Source organism: Aulostomus chinensis, chromosome 13 (assembly GCF_037954235.1).
Source record: "Aulostomus chinensis isolate RoL2024-O1b breed Wild chromosome 13, RoL_Achi_v1.0, whole genome shotgun sequence".
In the NCBI taxonomy this organism is placed as follows: Eukaryota; Metazoa; Chordata; class Actinopteri; order Syngnathiformes; family Aulostomidae; genus Aulostomus; species Aulostomus chinensis.
In genome coordinates, this window is record NC_141332.1 from 9,971,733 (window position 1) to 9,988,892 (window position 17,160).

The following is a 17,160-nucleotide window of genomic DNA, read 5'->3' on the forward strand; positions in this document are numbered from 1 at the left end:
ACCCCCCTCCCAGCCTGTTATGAGTACATTCTGCTGGGATTCCCTTCAGTGTGCAGCTGGGTAACTTAAATATCCTGCACTAACACGGTGAGATGGATTTAACCGTGATAAAGCACACAGAATTCCGTATCAATTTACCCCCAGGTTTTCGAAATTCAATGGAATTAAACAATAAACATCTCTTCTCGGGAATTATGTTACGAAACTCGGCATAATTTATGTTTCACAACAGGGCGGACAGTGAATCTTTTATCCAATCGGATGGCCTGCTGCTGCGTCACGTGGTCTTTATTTATATAACGTAATGGTGTTACACGGTAACCCAGCTTTGCGGCTGTATATATGCCGTTACCAGGGGTTAAACGCGGACATAAACGATTATAAAAGAACAGACATTCATATGGACATTTTCACCCCGGCTCATACGGCGTTTATGGAGCGAGGAGCGGCGAGGGAAGCTGCGCACTGCTGGACTCGAAGCTGAGTTTCATTTTTCACCTGATTTAAAGGAGAACAGTACAATATATGTGCCTAAACCAAAGTTAGCGCTAACAATGTATTTATTTGAAGGGAAATGAGTGAGGCTAATATAGTTTTAAATTAGCAGTCACTTATTTTGACAGGAAAAGGGCGGCATTTACTGTATTAGCTTTTTAAATGTTCTATGCACTACTACTACGACTACTACTACACAGAAACGCCTCTCTGTGAGCGTTGTTTTAACGAGAAAAACAGCAAGTCCTTCTTTGGAACGCCGAGCTGCTGGTGACATAACCCCCGTAGCTCCACCATGGATCTCCTTGAGTGCCCGCTCTGCCTCTTCCTGATGTGCGAGCCGGTGACCGTGTCATGCGGCCACACGTTCTGCCGGAGGTGCGTGGGGAGCTTCCTCCCGTCCAAATGCCCGACGTGCAAAGAGAGGATGAAACAGCGAGACATGAAAAGCACGAAGAACAACGTTTTGCTCATCAGCGTTGTAGAAAAATGCTACCCGGATGACTCAAAGGTGAAGTGCCATATCCTGGAGAAGCTGAAAGCCGAGGAGTTCACGGAAGCTTTACGCGCCGCCAGTGAAGGGATAGAGCGAGGTAAGGCTCCCATGTCAGAATGGCATACAGTATCAGCAAAGTTTCTGTGGGGGAGTTCAGTCCTATAAAAGATGGCAGCCACATATTAAGCAGTTGCATATCAATAAGAATCCTTTCAGTGGTGACATAAGCGTGCTATCGGATACACGTCTGGTTGATATATGTAGTCATATTTCAAATTAAAGCCCAAGTTGAAAATGAACATGAACAGATTTTTTTTTAAAGAATAATTTTTTTTTTTTACTCCAAGTCAGTGAATAAGAAGGCCTCAATTAAACTTCAATAAAGGAAATTCAAAAGGATAACACAAAAACGCTCGAACTGAATCGGCTGTAAACCAGCGGAAACCAAAATGATAGGCTTTCTTCGCTTTTATCCCTGAAAGAGCACCACATGTAGGGATGATTGCAGTTGTACGCACTGTTCTGGTACCAAGTGATGCTGCTGCGGCACATCCTGCTGAGGAGAGGAGGTAGGCTCTGATAGAAAGAGCAAGAAAAACGACTGACTACCTTGGTTTTATGTAATCCATGGATTTGACCTGAATGTATAAATGGGTCAGTCACCATCTGATTTGTCCTCTGGAAGCTGAACCATCATGACAAAACAGCTTTATGTTCACCACAAGAATGATGCACATGCAGGCACATGCTGCAGCGATTGACTTATCAAGACAGAAAAAAACTGTGATTGGTTAGAAGAATGTGTTGCAATATGCATTAACCATTCACTGGAACCTACAGTACATCGTTCAGCTGTCACATCCCTGTTGAACCCCTTCTGTGCACTTGACCTGGTTTTCAGTGAGGTCCTGTGCATCACCGGAAATATTTTACGCCGTCTCCTAAACAACGTGGTTTCCCCTCTCTTAAAAACATTATTTTGAGCTTGTGTAATAATCTACCCTCAGACTTGTGTAAGGCATCCGAAAATCTTGTGCTATGATCTATTCATAATTTATGGTATGGGAAGTGTCTGAAATCAAGGTTTCAAACATGTAACTCAACCAGTGCAGCAACTTTGAAGTGACTCAGAGAACTTAAGACTTCCAAATACTGGTGAAGTTATTGGAGCCTTTTTAGTGGATGCTTGTTAGTGAAGAAGGGCTGAGGGACAGGGGTAAAAAATCCTCTTTGAATAATTGTTGTTATGTATATTTTGATATTTGCTTAGGTAAATGAAGATGTTAATCAAATTGGTCATGCACAATAATTAGTTATACATTTTAAGTCATATCACCATTATACACTGCAGCTTAGACTGTACTTTTAGCATTTGAACATTTGTGCTTGTGTGTTTTTCAGTTTTAAACCTGTAAATAATGGAATTGTGCATTATTAAGCAGTGTGTTGTGTAGAGACACTGTGGACCCAGACATTCTTTACCTTGGGAGTATAATGGGGGTGCATGCACAGTCTCCTTATGGAGCCTGATACCTAAACTCAGAGTATCCGTATTCTGCCCTATGTGGATATAACATCCCATAATATCTTTGTAGCCCTGCATGCTTGTTCTGGTAGGTGAACAGAATATCCCTCTCACAGTTCTTCACCTATCTGGGATCTATTTGATAATTTCTGAATAATAATAATAATATATTATATCCAGTTACTACTCAGCAAGTGTTCCATCATTTTATGACTTGATTTTACACTTGACATGTGGATCCTCAAAAGAAAAACAGAGCAAAAACAGCAGAATTTCCCTCCCTCTTGTTTGTCTTGGTCATCTGTAGTGTCTCACCTTTACGTGTTTTCATCCTCAGTCCCAAATGACCAGAGTTTGAAGCTCTACAGAGCTGAGGCCAACTGCGGCCTGATGCGTTTTTCCGATGCTCTGACAGACCTTGACTACCTCTGCTGCCTTCGTCCCATCTGGACCGAGGTGACTCACACACACACACACACACACACACACACACACACACACACACACACACACACACACACACACACACACACACACACACACACACACACACACACACAGTAGGTTCACAGGAATAGATCTGTAGTTAAAGCTTGATTTTGCCATTAAATGGGACTGCTGTTGTCTCAATGTAAAAAACAGGAAAAAATTGATTGATTCACAGTGGTATGTGTGCCTCTGGAATGGTGGGTGGCAGCATGCTCCCATACTGACTTTCTTCTGGTTCACTTTGTGCATCACACACCCAACACAATAGCAAGTGGCATCCCTATGGAATGGTAGACTGAATTTAAGATACCGGTACTATTAAAGGTGATAAACACTTTAAACAAAGAGAAGTTTCTCTGCTCGTCTGCCTGTAGGATCAGGTACAGAAAACCCGGGCTGCTTTGGCTGATTGAAACATGATTCCATTTCCAACCATAATAGCTAGGTTATTAAGTGTGCTTTTTTGAATTTGGAGATTACAATTTCAGTTAGCATTTTAAAACTCAAGAGTATGACTTTTACACAAACATACTTACAGAGTTGTGTTGATATCTTCACGGAAAATCATGGACATAAATTGATTCTTACTAACGAATGGTGACCATCTCAACTAAATGCCTAACCCTTACCCTTATCCTGATTAACCTGAACAGAAACTTCTGTAATTCTAACCTCAAACTTGAAATCAAGTGTTGACCCACACAAAGCCACAGTCAGTTAAATGAGAACACTCAGACTCAAACACACACACATACTGTATGTACGTGCACACACACTCATGCATGCACGCACACACACACTCATGCATGCACGCACACACACACACACACACACAAAAACGTGTCACGCTTTGTGAGTGCAGTTTTCCTGCTGCTGCTCTTTCTGTTGAATGTAAACCATCATGCACGTCACCGACTGGTTTTGTAACGTGTGTGCAATGGGCATACAGTATGTCACCAAGGGAAGTTCCTCTTTTAGATTCTCCCTTCATCTGCAAATCTGAACCTTTTCAAGAGATTTTCTCTGCTTTTATTGGTGTTATATCATTCACAAAGTTATGCAAACAGTACTTATGTCATAAGGTTATTTAATTATTTTATGTCAGTGGGCATCTCTCTGCTAGTGCAGTAAGGCCTTTCAAATTGTGTCACCGGCCTTTATTATCGTGATATTATATTATCATAAGCATGTAAAAGGCAGATGATGAAGCAATGAGAATAAAAGATAACAAACACATTATTGAAGAGCCACAAATGTGCACACTCTTTTAAATGTGGAAGTGTTATTCTCTCTGCAGTAATCTGTACAGTGCTGCACTGAAGCTGGTAGCGGTGCGCTCATAACATTCTGTGTGTGCAGGGCTTTTTTCGTAAAGGGAATGTCCTGCTGGAAATGGGTCAGCAGACGGAAGCCCTTGTCCAGTTCCAACGTTGCCTAAAACTTCAAGCGGATTTTCATCCCGCTAAGAGCCAGATCAAGAAGGTTTGTTCACATTCAGTCATCAGATGTCAAGTTTTACAGCAAGGAGAATCAGGTCATGTGTGACTCAACATTTCATTCATCACAGATGTGTAAAACATGCATTTTTGTATATTCTGTTTTGCTTCCTAAGCAGCTGTGGACAAAATTGATAACAGAGTGCTTATCTGCTGCTGCTCCTGGATCAGTGTTATTAATGTCAGGACTTAGGTTAAAAGGTAATGTAGATTGACAAGTAGCAAAGTACAATTAATTCTGCAGCAGCATCCCAAAATTTGCTTATATCAAAATAATAAAGGTTGATCATTTGTGTTTAATTAAAATTTGATATTAAATATTATCTTTTTTTTTTTTAATTAGATTTAATTTGTGTGAGTGTAAGACACTCTTTTTTCGCCCCTCCTGCATCACTTACTTTTGACTCTTGAATGCAGAAAGAACTAACAGCTGACTGCTGGCTAACAAAAGCAAAATAGCCCAAAAAATATATGTTTACCAACTCTCAAATTGGTATTACAGTACAATCCACAACGTCTATATTCCAGCTGTATGCTCAGTAAACCACAAACACTTGGATTTGGGCTAAAAATGAATTATGACACTTGATGTTTGATACAGGCGATGGCCTGGCGACCTGGGGTGGGGTGAACCCCGCCTCTCGCCCGTAGCCGCTGGGATAGGCTCCAGCCCCCCCGTGACTCTTAACAGGAATAGGCGGAAGAAAATGGATGGGTGGATGGATGTTTGATAATTCTTTGAATGAGTGCTCAAGAGTGAGCGAGTTGTTTCAGCTTAATGCACCGACCACAAATGTTACAGGTTTTTTTCGTTGAAATTGAAGTGTTTGACAAAGAAGATGTGGATTATACTGGACGAAGTTCTTGAGAGTTTGTCAACGCATGTTTTTGGTCACTTTTGCTGTTGGTTATTGGTTTTAACTGTTGTTAGCCATTAGCTTCAAGCTAAATATACATGGCTGGCTCTTTCTTTGTTTGGAGTCACAAAAAAGTAATACAGGAAGAAAAACCATTAAGCTCTACATGCTTATTTATTAGCACTTGAAATACACTTTTTGACTTGACTTATCACTTTGACTTATCACTTGAAGTGTAACAAGAACCCAGTGTTTCCCTCCACTTATCACTGATGAGAAGAATTCTTCTGTTGTAGCTTTTATTTAATCTTTTTAGTCTTAGTTTTCAATGAAAACTAAGATGAACATATTTGTGTGACCTGTGAGTGATATGACATGGGTTCAAATTTTAGATCCTGGAGGCAGAGGGTGTGGCAGTGCCGGAAGAGACGTCTTCTATCATGGAGCTGTTGTCTGAATACCTGAAAGCCCCCTATCCCATTACTAGCCTCAGCTGCTCTCAGGGCCCAGCCTACATTGACGGCCTAAAACATCCCCGTGGGGATGTTGGCGAGGGCAAAGGGAGGAGAGAGCCATGCCAGGTGAGGAGAGGAGGAGACCCCTCAGTGTTTGTTTGTGGCAGGTGTTTGAAACTCTATAGAGCTAGAGATAAAACTTTCTGTGTGTGTGTGTGCGTGTGTGCGTGCGCGCGTGTTTAGGCCTCCAAGGCGAAGCATGACGCAGGGACTGAGTGCTGCCTTAGCCTCTGCCAAGCTGTCTCCTTCCTCCCTGCTGCTGAGGAGGATGAGGAGATGATGATGAGGAAAGAAGATGGGCATGGCAGGGGTATGCTGACACACCAATACACACATCGATGCACAATTAATTTGACTGTCATCTTCATTATGCTCATGTTTGTCAGTGTTAGCAACAACAGCTTTACCATAACAGCCACCAGATGGTTAGAAATACATGATAACTCCTTCGTCTGCTGCTGGAGGACAAACTCATTTGCACTAGGCTTTGAAATGTTAGTCTGCAGTGAAGCTCTTGCTAGTTATCTGTTTCAAGCTTCTTGAAGTTATTTGTAGTTTTTACATTTCCTTACTCTGAGAGCACTACACAGGTCTTTTGTGAGCAGATGGAAAAATGTTTACCTCCTTCCAGTATAAACTCATGAAGTGTGTCTCCTTCTCCCTCTTGTCTCCAGGTGAAAACAGCCACAGCAGACAGAACACTCTGTCTGTTCTTACTGTGTCAGACTTTGAGTGCCCTCTCTGCATTCGGTCAGTGTCCTTAACTACATTGTAAACCAAGCAGATGCTGCCAGCATATCTGAGCTGAATCAAATGTCTTTATCTCCTGTCTGAAGGTTGTTTTTTGAGCCCGTCACAACTCCGTGTGGTCACACCTTCTGTAAGAACTGTATAGAGAGAAGTCTGGACCACAACCTCCGCTGTCCACTCTGCAAACAGCCTCTACAAGAAGTACTGATATTTTTATAAGTCCATTTTAAATTGTGAAGATATTGCTTAATAATCTCTACCATAACTGCTCTGATTGAAAAGCTGTTAAATTTTATGTAAGGCATAAGGTGAGGTAATTCACTACTGTGGCTGAACTTTGTAACAGCAAGATAATAAAGTTTTTGTTTAAAGGATAATAAATGCTGTTGTTTCAGTTGTGTGTAGGTGTTAATGTAAATACATGGACGGCTCATTCAAATGAAATCCTGAATACACATAAATGTTTTTCCTCCTGTGCATCATGTCAATAATGACTCTACAGCTCAAAGTGTATCGCCTTATTGTTGTAGTCGTTTTACAGTGTCACTTCAGTGTTAACAGTAGGATCATGTTGCACTCTCTTTCCAGTACTTAAAAAACCGGAAATACAACCTCACAGCTCTGCTTCAGGACATCATGGACCATCTCTTTCCAGCACAACTGGCCGAGAGGAAACAGGTCCATGAGACTGAGATGGCTGAATTGTCCAAGTAGGAGCCGTTTAAGAAAAATACAACACAATCTGAATTATTCTGATTGTACTAATTATCTCCTATAATCTTTTCCTTCCCTACAGTCTCACTAAGGACATCCCCATATTTGTTTGCACAGTGGCCTACCCTGGAGTGCCCTGCCCCCTGCACATCTTTGAGCCGCGATACCGGCTGATGATGCGGCGCTGCATGGAGACTGGAACCAAGAAGTTTGGCATGTGCAGCTATGAGCATGGCAAAGGGTGTGTACACAGAAACACACTCATCACATTACCTTACATCACACATAATAAACTTGCGTTGGTGAATGCATTGCACAATTACATTGTTTTACTGTGTGGGCATGCAGAGACCGGATTTGTACATTTCATCTAACTGTTGAGCACACAGCAGTTGAGGTGAAGCCTGATGAGATATTTGGCGGCAATGCTCAAGCAGACAGCATAGCGAGCAAAGTTTAAATCAGTCATATGTGACCCTGAGGGGGTGGAGAATAGCAGCACGGTCACCAATCTGCAGGGAGATCTGTTGTGCCATTTCATCCACCACAAATTTTCTCTCCCTAGTTCCAGTATAAACTGTCATGCTGCTGCCACATGAATCTGGAGTCCTATAAACTCATGAAAGAATAGTATATCAATGCTGCAGCAGTCCATAATTGTGATTTTATATATTCCTTGTAGAACAAGATGAATCTGTAGTCCTCAGGAAATGCAGCCCAAAAATACAAATTCACCAGATTGTGTTTCATATTTGAAAGAAAGTTCTGAAACTCTCTCTCTCTCTCTCTCTCTCTCTCTCTCTCTCTCTCTCTCTCTCCCTCTCTCTCTCTCTCTCTCTCTCTCTCTCTCTCTCTCTCTCTCTCTCTCTCTCTCTCTCTCTCTCTCACACGTTTCCCAGGTTTGCTGACTACGGCTGCATGCTGGAGATCCTGGGTCTGGAGCTGCTGCCGGATGGACGCTCCTATGTGGACACTGTGGGTGGCAGCAGATTCAGGGTCCTAAAACGAGGCCATCGAGATGGTTACCACACCGCTGATATCGAGTACCTGGAAGACCTCAAGGTCAGTCAGAGTCTGTTGAAGAAGTTACAAGCAGCAGTCAATATTATTACTAAACCTCCTCTCCTCTTCGTCTCGTAGGTTGATGACAGTGAGCTGGGGATTTTGCAGCGTCTCCATGACAGTGTCTACCAGCAGGCTCAGGACTGGTACCAGCGCCTTGGCAGCAGAATTCGTGAACAGATTAACCGGCAGTACGGCACCATGCCTGATAAGGAGGAAAACCTTCAGGTAACGTGACTGTGAACCCCATTGTAGAACTTGCAATGATTTATTTGCAAGTTTGTTTTTTGTCAAAGTCAGTCAGTTCTGGGAGCGCTCGCTCTCCAAGGATGGACAGAAGTGCGCAGAGCAGATCATCAAAGACAATATAAGCATTTGATGACAACACATGTCAATTATATATGCGTGTGATGGATTCCGACTTTGAGCAACTTCAGCAAATGTTGCCATAGGGGAACAATACAAGCTCCTCTCCACCCAGGAGATACCACATGGAAGCATGTGGGAAAAGAAATACAACAGGGTTAGAAGATGTTTCGATCACTTCATAGAACAGCAGAAAATCCCAAGATAAACATGCACGATTGATAACAGAACAGAGAGATTTGTGAAGTGTTATGATCCAGCTTCAGCTGGTGTCAGCCACTCACGTGTGCACCATAAATACTTGCCGAGGAGGTGGTCCTGCTCCCGAAGCTGTTGCAAGAAATGGCAGCAGTGTGTTTATGATGACAACATGATCTGACCTTAATATGAATCAGCTAGCAGGTGAACTCAAGCCTCGTAATCAGGGATGCTTGGCATATTTGGTGCATGTGTAAAGCCTCAGACTCATGTGACCTCTAACCTGAGGCAGTGTATTTTGTTGTGACACATTTTTGTTGGCCATCAGTAATGTAAGTTACCTCCTTTATTAATGAAATTGACACATACTGGGCAAATCAAAGCCTTCCTAATGTTTCGAATCATGTGAATTGGGTTTTACACATGCTCCAGGTATCTGTGTTTCATTTATTAGAGAATTGAATGAAAATACAGAGATTTCTCAATTACTGCTCAGTGACATCAATTTCCCCAAGAAATGACAGGACTTTGCTAAGTGGATTGTGAAAAATGGAAAATTTAGAAAAGATGAAACATGCAACAGCACCTCGACTCTATACTTTTTTGAGTGCATCGTGCAAGATGTTCCTAATCCTCTTCTTATTCTTCAGGGCTCGTCCAACGGTCCAGCCTGGTGTTGGTGGCTGCTGTCGGTCCTCCAGCTGGACCCTGCCTATCAGACCACGGTCCTGTCCCTGACATCACTCAAAGACCGCTTGGGACACCTACGCCTCATCCTTGAGTACTTCTCTCAGAGCTAAACTGCACACCATCGTAATATCGTGATCACAAAAAGCTGAGGGGCAAAAATCACGCACACACTGAAAAACGGAATAAAAATAATCAATGAATGAACTCTTAAAACAGGGGTGTTGGACTCCAAATCATGAAGGGACTGTCTCTCTCAATGACTCTGCTTATGATCAATAGCATCCAAGAAGTAAGGTGAACACAGAACACAGTGCACTCATGCAGAGTTGGATTTTTTTTTTCTGTTTTGAATTGCAAATTTTATTGCTCTTATACAATTTTCTACCCCTGGAAATCGAAGTCTGAACACCAGTGCGACTTTCTGGATTGACCAAAGATTCTCCCAATTCATATGCTTCAAACATGATTTACTGATCTTTCTTTCTTCAAAAACAAGAATAGACACTAGATGTCACTGTTTTTCCCTCCTGTCTTCACAAACCAAACAGCAATGTCACCTGTTCAAATCAAATATAGAATTAATGTTAATGGCACATGCTATTTCGAGTAAAAATTCTCAATAACTATGCACATTAACAAAAATGTAATAGTTATTAATGTTGTGGGTGTGTTGGTGTGAGGGATTGTCTCCTGCTGAGGGACACTATTTGCAGTGCTTGCATTCGAGTGGCATCCATTGGCCTTGGAAGCCATTCATTATGGCTCATTTTGTACTATTGAATGATTTAAGAGAGCCCTGTTAAGTATTAGCAAATATTGCAATAAAAATCGAGTGTCCCATGAAGTGGCACCTAGTTTAGCATCATTTTCTAATGAATGAAAGCTGCCAGTGGGGCTGTTGTTTGTTAGTATGTGGAGGAAAATGTCTTTAGTGTAATGGTGACGTGGAGGAGACTGGGTCTGTGAATGGGAGGTGGGTGTACCAGCGTACTTTGGCGCTATGAACCTGTGTGATGCAATAGTAGTGGACGTTCAAGCCTGGATACAGCACTGTGTGTATGCATCAGCTGTAAATAAGGAGTCATTTTTTTGTCAGTTAGCATTTTCATCATTCATGTTAAAGTAAATTTTACATGGGGCGTGGTCACACTGAAGGTTTGGTCATCGTGTCAGCTTTATCTGGGTGTGGAGGTACCAACATATTTTAACTGTAAAGAATTTCAGCTCGGGGTGGACTCGGGCCATGACATCTACCTCCGGCCCCTCCTGTGTCTCCCTGAAGCCCCTTTACCACCAGCCACGGTGCCTCTGAGTGCCTGTGCTGACTAACCAGGTGACCTGCCAATCAAGAAGGACAGACTGTGTGGTTGTGCTATGCTTTTATATTGATTGATAGAGTGGTACATTCCATAGAATGTCAACACCAGATTGCTATGTATAGTTAATTTGCTAACAGGCTTGAAACCGTTTGAAACAAAAGAGCTTGTGTTTTGTTTTGTTTTTTACTTTTCAAAATGTGCCATAGATGTTTCTGTGTTAAATGTGAAGGATCACTCTGTTTTTGTTTTTGTCACAGTCATGGCTTCAACCCTCATGCCTTTTGTATGGTGGACCTCATCTTCATATGTCAGCTCAGCCCTACAAACACACACTTATAGATACAGTTTGTAGAAAACACTCATTTTGCAGGTTGCACGTTTGATTTTGTAGATGTAGTTTAGAATAAAAGGGGTAAACATGAGACACAATATGCACAATTATGGCTTGAGTTTGGCCTGGGAACTTAAACTTTAGGTCTAGTCACTCAGAGACTATTTTTTACCATGAATTAAGCTTGGTCGATCAACCTCAGTTCATTCTCACTGACTTAAATGTGCCAGTTATCTGTATTCATAAAGCTGAGTTTCCTGCTGATTCAAGCTGGCTCAAATAATAAAAAAGGGATTGTGGTTCATTCTTCTTAACCATCCTCTGCAGACTCTGTAGTAGACACCTGGACAGACACAAGTCCTCAGGTTCAGTCTGTCACCTGTCTCACTTTCTTACACTTTTATCACTCTTGATCAAATCCTGCATATTTACTTTTGTATTTTTTTTTTTTTAATAATTTAAATGTTTCAGTTTTTCTGAAATAGATATTCCTGTGTTTTCATCAGCAACCTCATATTTTGCCCCTAGAACAGAACTCTGCAACAAATGGATTTTGGATAAAATATCAAATACATAATGGGAAAATGCATTATTTCTCCGTAGTCTGCAGTTCCTACCCTGCTATACTCTGGCAGGCGTCCATCTGCTGTAATTGCTATGTAATTGGGCGATCAGAAAATGTCCTCCAACACAGTCAAAATAATGCACCAAATCCACATTGTCTCTTAACAGAAAGCATAATAAGTGACCTGTTCTTGGCAGCAATTCCCAGTGCAAATGAGTCTCACACTTGTGTACTCAGGGAAAGGCTGTGAAAAGCACCATGGTGACATGTTCCTGCTATGTAGAGCTCGCAAGAGTGATGTGGTCTGTATGGACCAGTGGCATGTGATGTTTCCTCTGCACACTGTGCTCCGGTACCTCAGTTTGAATCAAAAGTACATTCATCTATACTGAAACTAAAGCCATGTATGTCTGATTTGTTTGTATTCATTCCTCCCACTCAAATTATCTGATGATTGTTCATTTGCTTGCCCCTTGGATGACTTTTTAAATGTTATTATAAATAAAGCTTTTCAAGCTTAAATTCTGCTGTATTTTAATGTGTCTGTTTTGTGTCTGAATGACTTGAATGCAACTCATTTATTCGGTCATTAAATTGACATTACAAGCTTAATGGAAGTGGATCTGTTGGAGTTCACAGCTTGACAGAAACTGGCACCAAGGAGGTGCGATGAGAGAGAGAAACAAGCCTCACACTGATGGCAAGACAGTTTGGCGTGGAGACGGTTATAATTACGGAGAGAACTGTGAAGTGCTGCAGCTGTTGAGGAGTGAATGAAGCAGCAGAAGGTTTGTTCTGGTGGTCAGACTTTAAAATTAGGACCGATGGGATGAGTAGTTCTAATGAAGGTCAGCTTGGATGATACCTGCTCTTTAAAAATAAAAGAAAGCATATTTGTCTTGCTCCTAAATTCTTTGAGATAGTGGGTTAAGTATAAAATTAAAAAAAGAAGAAATAAGCTGCTGTGTAGTTGATATTTTACAGGATTAAAGATATCTTTATGGGATTCAAACCAATCGGACATTCAGAGAGTTTGACTCAAACTACATCTCTCAAGAAACGCTGGAACAGTCAATCGCAAACACGCAATGATGAAACTTTCCACCAGGGGGAAGTCTGTATCCATGAAAATAAAGTCACTGATGGCATCCTGATTTACAAATGAGGGGAAATCTCAAAGACTCTGAATAGTCTAGATTTTCCATTGAATACAGCCTCAAAGTGATCATGTTAAAGGCACAAAATGATGTCAGAAGTGAGATTTCTGTTCCGGCTGGGAAAACCAATCATACGCCACAAGCAGGAAGGAAGTTATTTCCCATGCAGCTGAAAGGAGCATAAATTAGAATTTAGTGAAAGTTGGAGAGAAAAAAAAAAGCATGTGTGAGTGTAGGTGTGCATGAGCCACACTTCTCTATGAACAAGAAGTGCGGCACGTTTCCTGCCAACATCCTCTGCATAGGAAGCAGGCTGATGAAAAGAGGTTTCACTGGCTTCAGTGGGGTTCAGTAATGCAGCTCAGCGTCGACATCAAAGCCCATTACATTTGAAGAATGCCACAGCTTTTCTGTACTAAATTGATCTATCGGCTTGCGCTGACTCCCTGCTTGTGTATGGCTGAGTAAGGATGACAGGTGTTTTGTAGGAGTTATCGCAAAGGGGGAACTGGTTGTTTGTGTGTGTGTGTGTGTGTGTGTGTGTGTGTGTGTGTGTGTGTGTGTGTGTCCTTCTGTGGTTAATAAGATGGCATTAGCTCACAGGGATAGCAGGAAAAAAATCCTTCACATGGAATATAGTCATGGTTGAGTTTTTTTTATGATCAATGTATGAATAAGGTTTGGGTCAGGTAAAACATGCAGTAGATTGGGAAAAGGGGCTCGTTGGTGGTCCTGAAAAGCTAATGTGTGTGAATATTTAATAATGATCTTTCATAATTATGGAACAACTCACTGGGGTCTGTCTCTACTAAAATAGAGCAGCCTACTCTTTCTGCAATATAGAACAACAGCATCAAAGGATGAATGCAACTCTGTTGTCATAGGAACAAAACCTGGCTGGGCAAGGCTGAATGTCAAGAATGGACTTATCAATTAGGAAATTGAGAAACTTTGTCTTTGAAGTGAAAAGGATTTTGTTTACCTTGCAGAACATAAAAGACCACATGCAGGGAGCTCTCAGATAAGAGTGAGGTGAAGCGAAGGAAAATAGTGGGACAGGAAGCCGAATCAGTGTGCGTTTGTTTTCTCCAGTGCTATGCCCCTCTCCTTTGAGGAGGATTACAGAGTGAGTGTGTGTGTGCGTGTGTGTGTGTGTGTGTGTGTGTGCGCATGCATGCATGCTCTCCTGTGGCTCTGATAAACCTTGCTTGTTTCTGTCTTTGTTTAATCCCTTGGAGTGTCACCACCATGATAAACCCTTGAGTGCACTCTTGTGTGACAGTGCCTCTTAGAGCTAAGGTAAACATGTGGGCCCCCTGTCTCTGTTAGGGGCCATGGGACAAATCATAAATACTCTGATAGGAAGAAACACAGAGATCTAATAAGAAGCAGAAAAAGAGAGGAGCGTTGCTTTGCAGGATTAGACATGAAAGCTTTCCCTCTAAAGACGCTTGATGACGGTTTGTGATGCACATAGAGACGAATGTTACATGACTGACAGTTTAACATGTCAGAGAAGATGGATGAGAGATGCCTTTGCCCTGCTGCAAAATAAATCTCTCAGGCAACACTGGCACAGACTGTTAAAGGAGGAAAAAAAAGTATGTCCTTTTCTATTCTGGTGATCCCTCGTAGAAAAAAAGGAGAAACAAATGGAGCAGATCTGGAATGCCTGCTGGGATATGAAGGACAGGAGAAACGGGAGGCAGTAGGGCGCTGCAGGAGACATGATGCCATGCAACTGGCTCAGTGATTTGCAGAGTTACCGCCCGCGGAGATGCACACCTGGCTCTGGGCTTGTTTTCACATGGTACTCACAATGTGGTCTTTGCATGGCGTGTTGCTTTTGTGTTTACCCATTCATGTATCTGAAGGGCAGAGAGATGGAGGGAGCCAAATATAACGATGGTCATTCTGAGAGGGAGCAATTTATTATCGCTGGCCAAAATAAAACCATGTATTTTTGAAGTTAGGCTGAATATTTTAAAAATATATACGAGAAGTATTCTATTTATATTTTTGGTTAATATAACTATAACTTGAATATAACCATGAACATACAAGAACGTGATGGCACTATGAGAAACACATCACCACAAATGACAAATTTGCCAAAAAATGTATAATTTGTACAGAATGTGATATCAACTTTCTTCATCCAGTCAGCCAAAACTTTGTTTCAATCTCCTAAAAAAAAATAAAAAATTGCACAGTCTTTTCCTTTTATAGCCGTCAGACTGTGCTGAGTCAAAAAATAAGTGACACAACTGACGAAATGCTTCCTCTGCAGCATGAAACAGCAGAGTAGTAAGACTGCCCTCACACTTGGCCTGGTTATCTTGTACCGTTATGAAGCTTGATGTTCTTTACTCCCTGTTGGCCTGGGTGGTCCAACCCTGAACAGGGCCTGAGCACGCTTATATATTCACAGCACAATAGAGACCGATATTTACTCAAGAATCCTGCAAATTTTTATTTCACTGACTCACGGGAGCTGGATGGGAGTGGATTAATCTTGTGAGACATGAGAGTATAAACCCACTCTCGTGTCAGGCTCTACCATACACACTATACAACCCACTTAATCTAAAGGTTACACGCTTGCTTCACAAACTGCTACTTGGTTCAACATGCAGAGAGTAGGCAAATGATAGGTGAAAGACAAGCAGCTCATGAAAGATATTGTCATGCCCTCATTGCTCATTGCTCCCTCTATATCTACCCAGTTTTTCTCACGTGTAGGAGTTCACTCACTCGGGATGTGTTGTGAATTGGTCTGTTATATTGTTGAGAGCAGTGGACCTCTAGAATATATATTTTGCCGCACTGAACGGCCATATTACGTTATGTAGGAGCTCTGTGCCTGTGCAATCGTACCGTACTCAGGCCCGCTTCTTCCACCCGCGCCAGGGCCAAGAAAGCCTTCAGTGCCTGGGTGAGGTACAGAGATTTCACACTGGTCAAACCAACTGGACTTTGGGGGGCAAACATGCTTGGGCATGTGTAGGCCCTACGTTAGCAATTAGAATGTTAACATTGTGGAGAAATAAGGAGCTAAAGACTGAAGATATTTCTCACAGGACTTGGTAAGAAGTGATTTACTGCCAAATGGAGTCAAATACACACACATTTGCAAGGTTTTCAGAAACTTGACTCCAAATTGACACTTCTCATCAAGAAGAAGGGGGATCAAGAGAACCAGGAAGAAGGGAGGTATCAGGGTGTGAAACCTGGAAACAGCGGCCACTGTCAAAAGTCATCCTTGCCAACGTCCGCTCACTGCGGTGCAAAACAGACGAGCTCCAGGCAAACGTCAACCACCTGCAAGAGTACAGGAGTGCATTCACCTAGACTCGGCTCAACAAGGATGGTGACATCAGCGCAATGCACATTGACGGATTCGGCTCCCCCATCAGTCTGGACTGCGACAGTGATGTCACTGGTGAACCTTCGCTGGTGTTCCACCGTCCATGTGAGAGAGAAACTCTGCACTCCAGACCTCAAGCTCCTGGCAGTCTTTCTCCACCCATTCTACCTCCCCAGGGAATTCCCCCAACTCTTCTTCATCCTTGTCTACATCCACCACAGAGCGAAGCCCACCACAGCAACCGACCACATCAGAACCACCCTGAACAAGCTAGAGCAACTATGCCCAGACTACCCTAAATTCATCTTAGGGGACTTCAACCACTGCAGCCCTGACAAATCCCTAAAAGGCTTCACACAGTACATCTCATGCACCATCCGCTAGGGGAAGACACTGAACAGATACTATGGCTCCGTTCTCGATGCCTACAGGTCTGTTGCCCTCCCCCCTGGGCTCCGCTCATCAACACACCATCCTGCTTCTCTCTGCCTACAGCCCGGTCATTAGGGGAGCTAAGAGGGTGACCAAGACCATCAAACAGTGGACCAGTGAGGGCATTACTGCTCTCCAGGGATGTCTGGAGTCCACTGGAGCAAGCTCCTCTCTCCCTCCAATGACATTGATGAGCAGGCTGGATGTGGTCTCCTCCTACATCATCTTCTGCGAGGAGAACATCATCTCCATCTTTCCCAACAATAAACCCTGGGTCACCAAGGAGCTGAAGGAGATCATCAACAAGCAGAAATGCATCTTCTTCATTGGGTCTGA

General features: G+C 42.4%; 1 protein-coding gene across 1 annotated transcript; it reads left to right on the top strand.

Moving 5' to 3' along the window:
* The first annotated feature begins 304 nt into the window (after nt 1-304).
* Nucleotides 305-12,384, top strand: lonrf4 (LON peptidase N-terminal domain and ring finger 4). The gene is made up of 12 exons (XM_086223080.1): nt 305-1,088; nt 2,854-2,972; nt 4,365-4,487; nt 5,751-5,939; nt 6,057-6,183; nt 6,548-6,623; nt 6,710-6,824; nt 7,212-7,333; nt 7,420-7,578; nt 8,237-8,399; nt 8,478-8,627; nt 9,614-12,384. The coding sequence occupies exons 1-12, from the start codon at nt 791-793 to the stop codon at nt 9,761-9,763; spliced, it is 1,791 nt and encodes a 596-aa protein (XP_086079206.1). The 5' UTR covers nt 305-790; the 3' UTR covers nt 9,764-12,384.
* The last annotated feature ends 4,776 nt before the right edge of the window (nt 12,385-17,160 follow it).

Bases quoted from the DNA above. Each gene is read 5' to 3' on its own strand.
- lonrf4 (XM_086223080.1), top strand. From the start codon at position 791: ATGGATCTCCTTGAGTGCCCGCTCTGCCTCTTCCTGATGTGCGAGCCG. The intron at 6,184-6,547 runs GTATGCTGACAC...TCTTGTCTCCAG, and splicing joins AGAAGATGGGCATGGCAGGG to GTGAAAACAGCCACAGCAGA. The intron at 8,628-9,613 runs GTAACGTGACTG...CTTATTCTTCAG, and splicing joins ATAAGGAGGAAAACCTTCAG to GGCTCGTCCAACGGTCCAGC.